Source organism: Aspergillus wentii, assembly GCF_001890725.1.
Source record: "Aspergillus wentii DTO 134E9 unplaced genomic scaffold ASPWEscaffold_2, whole genome shotgun sequence".
NCBI lineage: Eukaryota > Fungi > Ascomycota > Eurotiomycetes > Eurotiales > Aspergillaceae > Aspergillus > Aspergillus wentii.
The window spans coordinates 3225886-3237813 of record NW_024467833.1 but is presented as its reverse complement, the minus strand read 5'-3'; the positions used below and the strand labels follow the sequence as shown (position 1 = coordinate 3237813).

Genomic DNA, 11928 nt, shown 5'->3' with positions numbered 1-11928 from the left:
CCGATTGTAGATCGTCTTTTCCTACCACCATCTTCTTTCCAATCTCTGTTTAATTTCTTAATCTACGTTCATCATGACTCAGCCTTCGACTATTGTTCAGCGATTCCTTAGCAAGCCCAACCAGTTGGGTGTTGTGGCTGTTGGATTCAACGGCGGACAGGTACGAATCCCCAGTACCCCACTACGAGAATGAGAGAGAGAGAGAGAAAACGACAACGACAACAGATCAGAAGACTGACTTTGTATCAGTGCAAACTAGGCGTCGAAGCGGCTCCCCTGGCGTTGATCGAAGCCGGTCTTCTCAACCAGCTCCGCGATGACTTGGATTACGAACTTCACTATGACGACACCGTGCATTACTACGAGAATGTGACACCCTTGAATGACCCCGACCACCGAGGCATGAAGAAGCCCCGATCGGTGAGCGCCGTGACAGAAACTCTGAGCTCGCAGGTCTACAACCACGCCAAGGAGGGCAAGTTTGTCCTGACCCTGGGCGGAGACCACTCCATCGCCGTCGGCACTGTCTCTGGCACTGCTAAGGCCATTCGCGAGAGACTTGGCCGGGAGATGGCTGTGATCTGGGTTGATGCTCACGCTGACATCAACACTCCCGAGACGAGTGACAGTGGTAACATCCACGGCATGCCCATGTCGTTCTTGACCCGGTTGGCTCGGGGAGACCAGAAGGATATCTTTGGTTGGATGGAAGACGAGCACACCATCAGCCCCCGCAAGCTGGTGTACATTGGTCTGCGGGATGTTGACCGTGGAGAGAAGCAGATTCTCAGAGAGAATGGAATCAAGGCATTTAGCATGCACGACATTGACAGGTGAGGACTGACTCTTCTATGTCCCTTAAGAAAGCGTTCTAACAGTAGTAGATATGGAATTGGTCGCGTGGTCGAGATGGCCCTGGCCCATATTGGAAACGACACTCCCATTCACTTGTCATTCGATGTCGATGCACTGGACCCCCAATGGGCCCCCAGCACCGGTACTCCTGTTCGTGGTGGTTTGACTCTCCGTGAGGGTGACTTCATCTGCGAATGCGTCCACGAGACCGGCAACCTGGTTGCGATGGATCTGGTCGAGGTCAACCCGAGTCTCGACACGATTGGAGCGACAGAGACCATCCGGGCTGGCTGCTCGTTGGTCCGCAGTGCGTTGGGAGATACGTTGCTGTGAGGAAATGAGAATTGACGACTACGATGACTATTACTGTAATACCGGCAAAACTTTTAGACGACGATCGCATGGCCGATCAGGACCTCATAGGATCTAGATGACTCCAATGATACTTCTATGTTACTTGATATCTATCTACATGTAGTATGTAGAGCATTGATGGCGTATCTGCATGTTGATCATAGCGGGGAATAAACAACTCCACTACAACTCCATGGATGCTATGGAGACAGACTACTATAAGCAAGTAATCTAGAAATTAATTAATATGATACTCTATTTATCATCTTCTATCATCTCCATCTGCAGTCCAATAATAACCGCGCAATCGCTCGTTTGTCTCTCCTGCCACCGCCATTTGACGATGATTCGCCCTGCCACCTCAATTTCCAGCATCGCACCCTGACCACACGTTCTTTCAGAAGAAAGACTCCATAATTCCATCATCATTCTTCAATTCTTCATTCTTGCAAATAATTAATATCAGTCAGGCTACGGACTATATTGAACCCCTACCACCCCTAACGATACGATGGCTAGGCGATAGATAGATCCATCGCATCACCGTCGCCTTATCCACTTCAACCCCGCGGAACAACGCATTCAATCCCAACTGCCTCATCCATTGCTGGCCAACGATAAACACGCATCGCATGGCCCGATGCGTTGTCGATTAAGCAGTGCTCTATAAATCTTGTCCGCATTAGCTGGAGTATTCCTCCACCTTTGTGCCTCTCTACTGCATCTCTATTTACCTACTGCGACTACTGTTTACACTCTATTTACAATGGCCGTCCGAGTCTATCGCCAAAACCGTCGCCGGTATCACTGGCCAGAACTCCAATTCAACGTTTGGATTCTCGTCGTCTTGTCCGGTTCGGCGATTTGTCTGGGCATTTTTGCTTGGTTGATGGCTGTGCAATCGCAATTGCAGCTTGGGATACCATGGTGCGTGCCATGTTTACTGTCTACTATCTGAATAATAGACTAATAATGCAACCAGGCTATTCCCCTACATGGTCGTCTCAGGAAGTCTCGCCGTCTTCTTCATCATCCTCCTACTCGTCCTCGCCACCCAACGCTTCCTCCTCCCCGGCATCGTCCTCGTGGGCAGCTTCATCCTCTTCGTCCTCTGGCTGACAGGCCTAATCGAGACCTCGCTGCAGATGTACGGGATCGTCGCGAACGTGAGCGATAACTGTCGCAATTTCGTCACAAACCAGGAGAGTCATGGGAATACGATGCGGACGCTGGCGTGGCTAACGCAGAATAATATCTGTAATTGTTGGAAGACGGCGTTTGCGTTTGAGTTGGTGAATACGATCTTTTATCTTTGGATGATGATTATGGCGTGGCAGGTTAATCGGGATGTGTATGACTGATGGATTGATGGATTTAATGACTGCATGATTATGGCGTTGGTTTTGGTTTTGGTTTATGTATATATGACTGTTACTGTATTGATATGTGATGATTTAGATTCATTGCCTGGAGCTATCATTTAGTACCTAATCGAACAGGTCTGCTCAGATAATTTCCTTAAATCAAAAATAAAGAAAAGAACATGTCAACCCAACGCCGTCGCTATGCCCATCATCGCATTGCAACTGCCATCTGTCCAGAGCAAAGGAGTTTGTCGTGTTTTGCTCTCTCAGTCCGGTGGCCAAAAACTTCACGATGATTCCTTCTCAACGCCAATTCAGGAAACAAAAGGGGGGAGGAAGCGAAACCATATACAAGATGAATGCTGAAACGCATGCACATGAAGCAGGCTTGTATGTACCAAACAAGAAGACGAGAATTCTGAGGAGAAGGACAAGATCATCCATTCTCAGCGGCTATATCGCCCTCGGCTTGGGCGTCGTAGTCTCCATCTTCAAATGCGGCCATCATCTCCCGTTCGAGTTCATCGTCGTCCTCGGCCGGATCTTCGGGATAGCTGACTTCTTGCCCTCGTTTTGCAGGCTCTTCCGCCTCGTTCTCCACGTCTTGTTCCCGCGGTAGTGATGTCCGCGAGGCGTCTGCTGTGCTGGTGCTGCTTGCGGTTGCCACCTCTCGTAGACCTGTACTTCGCTCATACGAACGCTTGATCCGCTGTGATAGTCGCGACGAGCCCGCTTCATCCCCTTCCTCGCCTTCATCGCCTGTGTCTTCGTCGGTTCCACTTTCTGTCCCGTCATCCCGCTTCCGCTTCTTGCTGGTCGTTCCTGTCTCATCCGCCAACATCGATACTTCACTGTCACTTTCACTCTCATCATCACTGCCAAGGAAGTCCTTGAGTTCATCGTGTATAGCGGCTTGCTCGTCCTCGCCGTAGCCGAGTTGTGACATGTCTGTAAGCCCGGAGGACTTGAGAATATCATCATTCAACTCTTCTTCGTCATCCGTCCAGACTCCCCCTGACGCTTCGTCGGATGACGAAATCCAGGAACTCTCCTCTTTAGAAGGGGAGATGGGCTCGCCTCTGTCATCTGGGTGAACAGGGAGCAAGTACGGCCCCTCCTCCACCCGTTTCCATTGCGTTAACGAGTCCAAGAGCCATTGTGTGGTGACAATCTGGACCTTAGGATACCTAGTTGCTTCCCGGACCTTGGCGGTGCGATTACGGCCTGCTACGAGATGGGTGGTTCTCATATTGATTTTGTGTGCGATGATGGCCCCAAAACTCTTGGCCCACAGGGAAATGTCGGCGTTTTGTGTATCTGTCCCCAAAGGCAGGACTCCAGAAAACACCAACACGACACCGCCCAGAATCTTCCTTTTGATGTACGGCATGATATCCGTCACATCAGGGACCAGTTTCAGGTCAACATCTTTCTCTTTAGACGGTGTCTTCTCGCCCCGGAGGGCAGCCACCCGCCCACCCAACGCTCGTGACCTTTTTTTATCATACTCATCATAAAACCGCATATGAACTTGCTCCAAACGGTCCTGCAGTTGAAATAGTTCCCGATCATTATCCTCCAACAGATGGTGGCGCTGCTTGGCTGCTTCTTGCGACTCCTCCACGCTGGTAGAAGAATCGCTGCTCTCTGCTACATCCTCTTCCGCGTCCAGTTCTTTTTGCTTCTGCAGCAATGGGCGGTCCTCCACTTGATGCATTATTGTCTCCTCCTGTGCGTCAGTCTGTTCCTGCAGGAGTCTGGGATTGTCTCCCCCGCCCATAGTCACCAGCTGCTCCAGTGTTGAAACGTCCCCCTCGGCCCCAGGTTTCGCGAGCGTACCATTTGCTTGAGGCGGCGCTGGCGGGGGCTTCTCAGTCACTTGCTTAACCGCAGTCTTATCCACAGGCTTGTTACCTGCCCCAATTTCCTGCTTTTTGGGCAAAAAGCTCGAGTTGATGTCACCAATTCCCACAAAGAAATCATACGGGGTTACCTTGATGAGATTAGGATTCCATCGCCACACGTCTCCGCGATCGTCGATGATAACCACCATCTTCGTGTCCACCGGGAACAGACGGTGGAGGTTTTTGGCCGTCAAGCTTCCACTCTCATCTCGACTGAGAATTCGGTCACCAAAAAGCTTCCGGGTGGGGTCAATGATTTTGGCAATTTGCTGAGCATAGGCTCTAGTGCCCATGGTATAAATGTGCAATTCGAAGAGCTCTGCAACATTTTCCAAAAAGTCCTCTAGGCCAGGTCGTAACTTGACATAGTACCAGCAGCCACGCATCCCCGGTCCATCATCGATCAACTGAAACTTGCGAACGCCGCTCAAAGCCTCGTAGTTTGGATTTTCCTTATCCTGCATCCACTCTCCCACTGTCGGGTCCACGGTAGCATGAATGATTGTCTGGTCGAGATCCACCACGAGAGACAGCTTTCTGTTGGCCAGCAAACGGCGCTTTGCATCCTCTTCCACTCGTGTTGCCTCCCTAGCACTCACGGTGAGTGTAGTGTTATCGTGGACCATCTGAATCGGAGCACGCATCGAGTCTGTGACTTCTGTATTGTACGTAGACCTAGTAAAGCCAAGCATTAGTTCCGCTCCTCCGACCAGTTTGAAAAATGATAATACTCACTCAGTCATATCCTTCCCACACTCCGCACAGAGTCCTCCAAACTGAACTTCGTGAGCACATGGCTCATCGACTTCCACAATATCAATCCTACCCCAGTCAGCCCATACCCCTAACAGCAACAACAGAGACAAACGTACGGTCCAGTAATGACATCCCCCTTTGCGATCTTCCACTGCACTATCTCCCCATCGACGGTCGATTCGAACTTGGTCGGAAACTTGCGCTGAACCTCGATTTTATTACCCAGCCCATCTCCCTCCGTGACGGCCGTCTGGTAGAAATACCAGAAGAGCGCCTCATCCCGTTCCACCAGGTCCCCCGGCTGCTTGAGCAGCGACGTAACGGTGATCGGGTAATGGAGGCTGGGCGATAGACGGAGAAGCATGCTCCTACTTGGTCGACCTCGGACGGTCTTTTCTTATTTCTTTTTCTTTGTTTTTCGCCCTTTGTGTATATAAATCAAAATAAAAACAGCTGAAGCGAATCGCACGCGAGAGTGAAATCGAAACCGACAAGCTACGGAGCCATACCCGAGATGCGCCCGGTACGAGTCGGCGATGAAGCGGGTGTTTTTTTTTTCTTTTTTCCTGGAATGGAGCTATCTAGATAGCTGACGTATGGCGAAGCACGATCGACAGCGGAACGATTCTAGTTCTCGCTGTGGAGGAAACGGGGAATCAAACGGTTCGATACAGGATGATGGTAGGTCGGGTCGGTTGCCACGAGATGACGCGACGGGAGTTGGGGATCCAGACAGAAGCCGGCGGAAAACGCAGAATTGATGCGCGTGCTTGGCGTGGAGAAAGGTCAGCAACGGAGATCCTGTCGTGTCTCGAGTCCCAAGAGGTGGGATGGATTGAATGATTGATGTCTGAAAAAGGATGGGAGGAAAAAGAAAGGTGAAAAAAGAGAGTGAGTTTCTGCAGAAGGTGGAGGTCGAGGTGGCCAAGAGGTCGTGTGCTGTTGGCTTTGTTGTGGTTGAAGGACGAGAAGCTAAACGGCGGTGCGGGGCGAGAGCTTCTTCTTAAGCTGGTTTCTAGACCACCACGGCAGGTCAAAGACTATCCTTCCATATTTTGTGTGGTATTTCTTTATCAGTATGTACGGTATCATGTAGGTATTTTTTGCTTGCTGCTTATTTCATCTTTCATCTGTTCTTTATGTCCTTCAAAAGCACTATTAATATGACGTGCCAGGTAGGACGGGTGCAGGATATATTGTTTCTAACTATAGCACATACAGGCCCTTTATTCTAGACCTCGACAGGGTTGAAGCCATCCATCGCTAGTATTGGAGGATTATATCGAAAGTAACTTACTCCTATCTTACTGTTATATAAGATTAAATTAAACACAAAATGCATGTTACGAGACACTCGATAAGTCAACAATAATCATATTTCAACGGCTTCGTATATCACTCGAAACAGCATGGGCCTGCAGCCGTCGGCGGAGAAAAACCATCTCCAAGCAATTGAAACTAAAACATAAAGCTACCAGCTGCGAATATGCCTATATACGCAGAATATGCAATTCACTTCTGCACTTCAGAGCAATCGTCATGACGCAAGGAGTCTATCCTTTATTTGGCCTTGCCGAGGCTGACAGTGCTGTTGCCAAGGTCGTACACGCTGTACCACTTCCGCAAGAAAGCATCACCCAGAATAGCCAAGGGGCCGGTGGGCTCAGGGAAGTCCATACCCATAAAGGTGCTGATGCAGCTGCCAGACACCTCAAGGACGTAGTCGTAAGGAGTAATGGTGAAGTCGTGGCCGCTCAGGGTGAAGGTGAGGTCGGGCAGGGAGGAGCGCTTGTCACAGTCGACAGAGTACTGGCCGGTAAAGCCCTTGGTGGCACCAATCTCCTTGTTCCTTGGGTCATTGTTAGCGGAGGCAGTCAGAAATAACCAGGCGAGTTAACTTACAGGAGCTCAGCAAGCTGGGAAGGAAGAGCAATGAGGGAAGTGCCAGTGTCCAGAATGACACCGGTGTTCTCCAGCTCAGCGGTCTGGTCACCCAAAGTGATGGCGTCAAATTCAACCTCCCAGTAAGCCTTGCGGCGGAGGGGAATGGTGGTCAGTTCGCCAGTGAAGTGGTCCTCATCGATACCACCGAAAGTGACCTCGGAGTTGTCACCGTCCTTGTTGGCGTCACCCAAGTAGAAAGCAAAGATGGGCTCATCAACGAGGTCCTGGTTGATCAACTGGTAGAATGGGGGAACCATCTGCTTGACGGAGATGGTGTCAAAGCCCAATCCCAGAATACCATCGAACTTGCCAAAGGCAAAGGCCAAACCGGGCTCCTCGGTGGCCTCGGCGAAGTCCTGGTGCTCAATCTTCAAGTCACCAATCTTGACAGTGTCTTGGGAAACGAATCCGCTGAGACTGCCGGATCCGTATTGAATAGCAAACTCGGTGCCATTCTTCTTGTATGTCGACGAAGACGAGGAGTCATATTTGGAATGAAGGAAACAGGCGATGGAGTAGCAGCCTGACGAAGGAACCCACAAGTTCGAGCTACCAGTGTCAAGGACAACCTTGAACTCCTGGGGAGGAGTGCCGATTTCGATCTTGGAGAAGTCTAGTGGGTTCATGTCAGCAATAGCTCTCAAACAGTATAGTATAGACAACACGGAAATCCATACATTGAGCGTTCAGGAAGTTGTCAACCAAGACATCGTGACGGCTCTTCTCCTTGATGGAAGTGTCCTGGAATAGCTCGTCCACCTTGGAGTGACCGCCCATGTACTTCTGGCCGAGAGCCTGGACGTGGGCGTCGATGTTCTGTGTGATCTATAGCTCAGGTCATCAGCTACAAATTCCACATCTTATACCTCATCACGGTGATGGTAATCGCGTAGAAAGTGATGACTTACCATCTGCTCTTCAAGTGGGATCTTGTCAAGCTTCAACTTGTGGACCTTGGCGGATGCGCCGCCCAACAGCACGGCGGCTGTGAGCAAGGAGGCCGACTTCATGATGGAAGATAGCAGCAGAAGGAACAGCTCAAGAGAGTGTATAGAACGAGTAAAAGAGTGTCTTTACAGTGATGATGATGATGATGATGGGTTCAAGAGAGACGGTCAAAAGAGATGGTAAGGAGGTAGAAGGAGGGAGATGGGAGGAGGTGAGAGAGGAGAGAGGAGGTCTGGGGGAGATACGTGATGGGGTGACTGGTTGCGGAGCGACTGTGGTTCCTCGGACCGGCCAATCAACCAATCACCGGGGGGCAATCCTGCGTCACTGGGCTCCGTCGACTGGATCGTCGCGGGAAGCGGATCAGTTGATAAGTACGACGAGACAGAGGGCTGCCTTGTGCAGTTTGCTCAACACTATTCGACCCATTCGTTGACGGCGATAACATTTATCCCTCTTACAGAGTAGCATCCTGTGAGCTGTATTTTTAGCAGTGCTTTGGGATGTATAGGAAGCTACCGATTTGGTTATCTCACATGCATCCCCTCTCAGTGAGCTGTCGTCGATGATGCAAGACGTCCGATAGCGCTGCCTAGCGTCGTTCTGCATACCGCCACTGAACACGCCTCACTCGTGTGTACCTGACATGATGAACAACCGACACTGGGCTGTTTGTAGCTATTGCTTACGCTCGACTATCACGCGGACAGTATGTGCGACCTTTTCTAGCAGAGCAAATACAATAATACGCTTGATCTTTCTCGTGGGAAATACCCCCAAGGCATCAGTCATTGTACTACATATGGTCGCCTAGATACTGATGATACAACTAATTATTGCCAACCTTTCGCCGTGCACAATACCAAGTCCCAACCCGTAACATGAAAAGCGTCTGGATTAGCGGTAGAACTCGGGCCTGTAAATTTTGATTAGCAAACACGAACCAAGGCCATAATAGGGATGCCAAGCCATACCTGTCCGAATCCTCGCCACCCTTTACTTGGGCAGCGTAAGCATCCTCCAGATCGGATTGGATGATATTGTACCGGTTCTTGCGGACGGCCCGCAGACCAGCCTCCTGCATGATGGCGGCAATAATAGCACCTGACAAAGGCTCGTTGCGCACAATCAGCGAGTCCAGGTCGACCTCGGGAGAAAGCGACATCTTGGATGCGATCGTAGTGAAGATGAGTCGGCGTTCTCGTCGGTCACGGAGCGATGGGAACTCGATCTTACGGTCGAGACGACCGGGACGCAACAAGGCTGGGTCCAGAGTGTCGGCTCTGTTGGTGGCCATGATGACCTTGACGTTGCTAGTCTGCTCGAAACCATCCATCTGGTTGAGCAGTTCCAGCAAGATACGCTGCACTTCACGATCTGCACCGGTCTGGGCGTCGAAACGCTTTGTGGCGATGGCATCAATCTCATCAATGAAGATGATAGCGGGCGAGTTCTCGCGGGCCATTCTGAAAACATCTCGGACCATACGAGGACCTTCTCCCAGGTACTTCTGAACGAACTCTGATCCGTTGACTCGGATAAAGCTAGCGGTTGTGCTGTTGGCCACGGCCTTAACCAACATGGTCTTACCGGTTCCCGGGGGGCCGTAGAGCAGGACACCACGAGGGGGGTCGATACCTGCATCTTGTCAGCATGCGCTTCACTCCACACGACCATTTTACCCACCGATTTGTCTGTACAGATCAAAATGTGTCAACGGCAGCTCAACCGCCTCTCGGATCTCCTGCTTCTGCATGTCAAGACCACCAACGTCGGCATACGACACATCGGGTTTCTCGTTTTCGCCCAGCATGGCAATGGAGGAATCAGCTTCGGGAGGAAGGATATCAACAAGGGCGTTAGAGTGACGGTGGAGGGCAACGGAAGACGACGGCTTGAGCTTTTCACGGTCGAGCGTGGACAGGATACGGACGACATAATTCGAACCGGTCGAAGACTGCACGATACCAGTGCTAGAGCTCCGGTTAGTAGGTGACATTAATGAGAGGCGGGTTGAGCCCATACTTCTGATCGATAGCCTCCATGAACTGTCCTATCACCAGGGGCACACTCTGTATCCGTTTGATCTCCTCCTGTGCACGGACAAGTTCCCTCTTCAAGCTCCTATAGTTAAGAACTGGTTATTATCGCGGATTATCAATATGCGCTAAATAAAGAATGATTTACCTCTGCTCATCCTTGATGTATTCCTCTTGAAGTTGAATGTACCTGTTGTCGAGTCGTCAGCACTGAACCGTAAGACGACGGTTTCCAGGTTTCAAGGAGACATACTCAAGATGTCTCTGCAGTCTCTTCAGTGTAGCATATTCGTCGCCTCCATCGGTACCTGTGCCTTCGAGCGAGTCTATGTTGGGGATGCTGTCCAATGGACTTGACTTGGTGTGAGGCGTGACGTTGTTCGCCGGGTTCTCCACGGCGACGTCTCCCATGATGCAAGGTTCAGTCTGTAAGAAACAAATCGGATAAAAAAATGTCGCGGTATCAAAAACTGCAGCGACAGTGGCAGTTCTGACGAGAGAAGAACAGGTTGGAAGAACAAAGCGTCGTGTGTAGTAAGAAGGACTCACAGCCGTCGGGAGCTTTTGCTTGATGATGGGCACGGTCACGTAGCTGGCAAGGCACATCACGTGATACAGAGCTCAACCCAATAAAAGCAGTCTTCCATGATCTTCCCCAGAACTTTGGGAAGACAATTCAATTTTCTTAGGATTTACAATCAGATAGCCTAATTTCAATTGAATGTGATATCTATTGTCTAGGAAAATCCCAAGGTGTTGATACACAGCATGACGAAGACATATTCTGCCCAGCCCTCATCGAACCTCATCGAAGCGAGGGCATTACCTTGGGTATATGTCCGCCTCGATGATTGGTAGCAATCCGTATCCATGGCTTCCATGTCGTTAGTTCATGTCCATTCCTACATAGGTTCTGGAAGAGACCGGAAGTACCATCGATCCAACCACTCTGTACTACTAGGTCTGTCCTACACTCGGGCCTTCCATGCTTTTTTTGGAGAAATCCAGTGAGTGATGTGTAGGATTCACCGTAGATCGCGATAGCCAACCTCATAATATGAGCCTTACCATACGCTGCTATGGCAAAGCCAGCAAACAGGCGCCTAATCGGGGGATAACGACCACGCCTGTTACAGGATTTCTGCCCTGAAAAGTGGAAGGGAAAAACCACCGTTTCGAGATGGTCGCAGGAGTGCAGTTTGCGTCGTGTAGTTTGATCCTATCCATTCCAACAACCTAAGGCCCCTCCACAGGATGACTAGTTCAGATCTTCGGAATAAAGCCAATCATTCAGACAAAATGGTGGAGCATCCCAGGACGTGGCAGGTGGGACAGGCACAAAAAGAAACAATCTCCACGATCCATATACCCAGGCCGATCCTTGCAAGGGCCGAGGGAATATGTATTTAGACGTTGTCCACTTGGCTGGTTCTTGGTGTTGAATGTCCATTCTTTTGACCAGATCGGGAGGGGAATTGGGCGGGTTGGTTTTGGGTGTGGGTTGGGACGTATATAGGAAAGCAGACGCCCTGTTCATTTCACTTTTTTCTTTTCTTTTCTTCTTCTTTTTTCTTTCTTTCTTCCAGTCTCCTCCAGGGTTCCTTCGTTTCCGACTTTCCCCCCAAATTTGAAAGAGGAAATTATTCCCATACGTCTCTGGATACTGATTTGACACTCTTCGCTTTATGCTCATACTCCACTCCATATTGGCATATTTAGCATCATGAACTGAACACTAACTTGACAGCCACAATTTCTTTTCTA

General features: G+C 50.1%; 5 protein-coding genes across 5 annotated transcripts; 2 read left to right on the top strand and 3 right to left on the bottom strand.

Moving 5' to 3' along the window:
- The first annotated feature begins 99 nt into the window (after positions 1-99).
- Positions 100-1402, top strand: ASPWEDRAFT_128517 (arginase). Its single transcript, XM_040829239.1, has 2 exons — positions 100-833; positions 885-1402. The coding sequence occupies exons 1-2, from the start codon at positions 190-192 to the stop codon at positions 1186-1188; spliced, it is 948 nt and encodes a 315-aa protein (XP_040692954.1). The 5' UTR covers positions 100-189; the 3' UTR covers positions 1189-1402.
- Positions 1403-1757: 355 nt separating this feature from the next.
- ASPWEDRAFT_180706 (uncharacterized protein) lies at positions 1758-2718 on the top strand. Its single transcript, XM_040831848.1, has 2 exons — positions 1758-2136; positions 2192-2718. The coding sequence occupies exons 1-2, from the start codon at positions 1976-1978 to the stop codon at positions 2568-2570; spliced, it is 540 nt and encodes a 179-aa protein (XP_040692953.1). The 5' UTR covers positions 1758-1975; the 3' UTR covers positions 2571-2718.
- Positions 2719-3009: 291 nt separating this feature from the next.
- On the bottom strand, positions 3010-5597 carry fcpA (protein-serine/threonine phosphatase; the record flags this gene model as incomplete). Its single annotated transcript, XM_040830400.1, has 3 exons — positions 3010-5152; positions 5213-5299; positions 5350-5597. 3 exons carry the CDS (start codon positions 5595-5597, stop codon positions 3010-3012), a joined length of 2478 nt encoding a protein of 825 aa, XP_040692952.1.
- A 1196-nt stretch (positions 5598-6793) lies between these two features.
- Positions 6794-8187, bottom strand: ASPWEDRAFT_49305 (uncharacterized protein; the record flags this gene model as incomplete). The annotated part of the gene is made up of 4 exons (XM_040837259.1): positions 6794-7082; positions 7136-7790; positions 7855-8002; positions 8086-8187. 4 exons carry the CDS (start codon positions 8185-8187, stop codon positions 6794-6796), a joined length of 1194 nt encoding a protein of 397 aa, XP_040692951.1.
- A 54-nt stretch (positions 8188-8241) lies between these two features.
- Positions 8242-10941, bottom strand: rpt3 (proteasome regulatory particle base subunit RPT3). The gene is made up of 6 exons (XM_040838343.1): positions 10418-10941; positions 10313-10354; positions 10151-10249; positions 9812-10098; positions 9119-9763; positions 8242-8541 (listed from the first exon to the last, which is right to left on the bottom strand). Exons 1-6 carry the CDS (start codon positions 10768-10770, stop codon positions 8489-8491), a joined length of 1479 nt encoding a protein of 492 aa, XP_040692950.1. The 5' UTR covers positions 10771-10941; the 3' UTR covers positions 8242-8488.
- Positions 10942-11928: the final 987 nt, after the last annotated feature.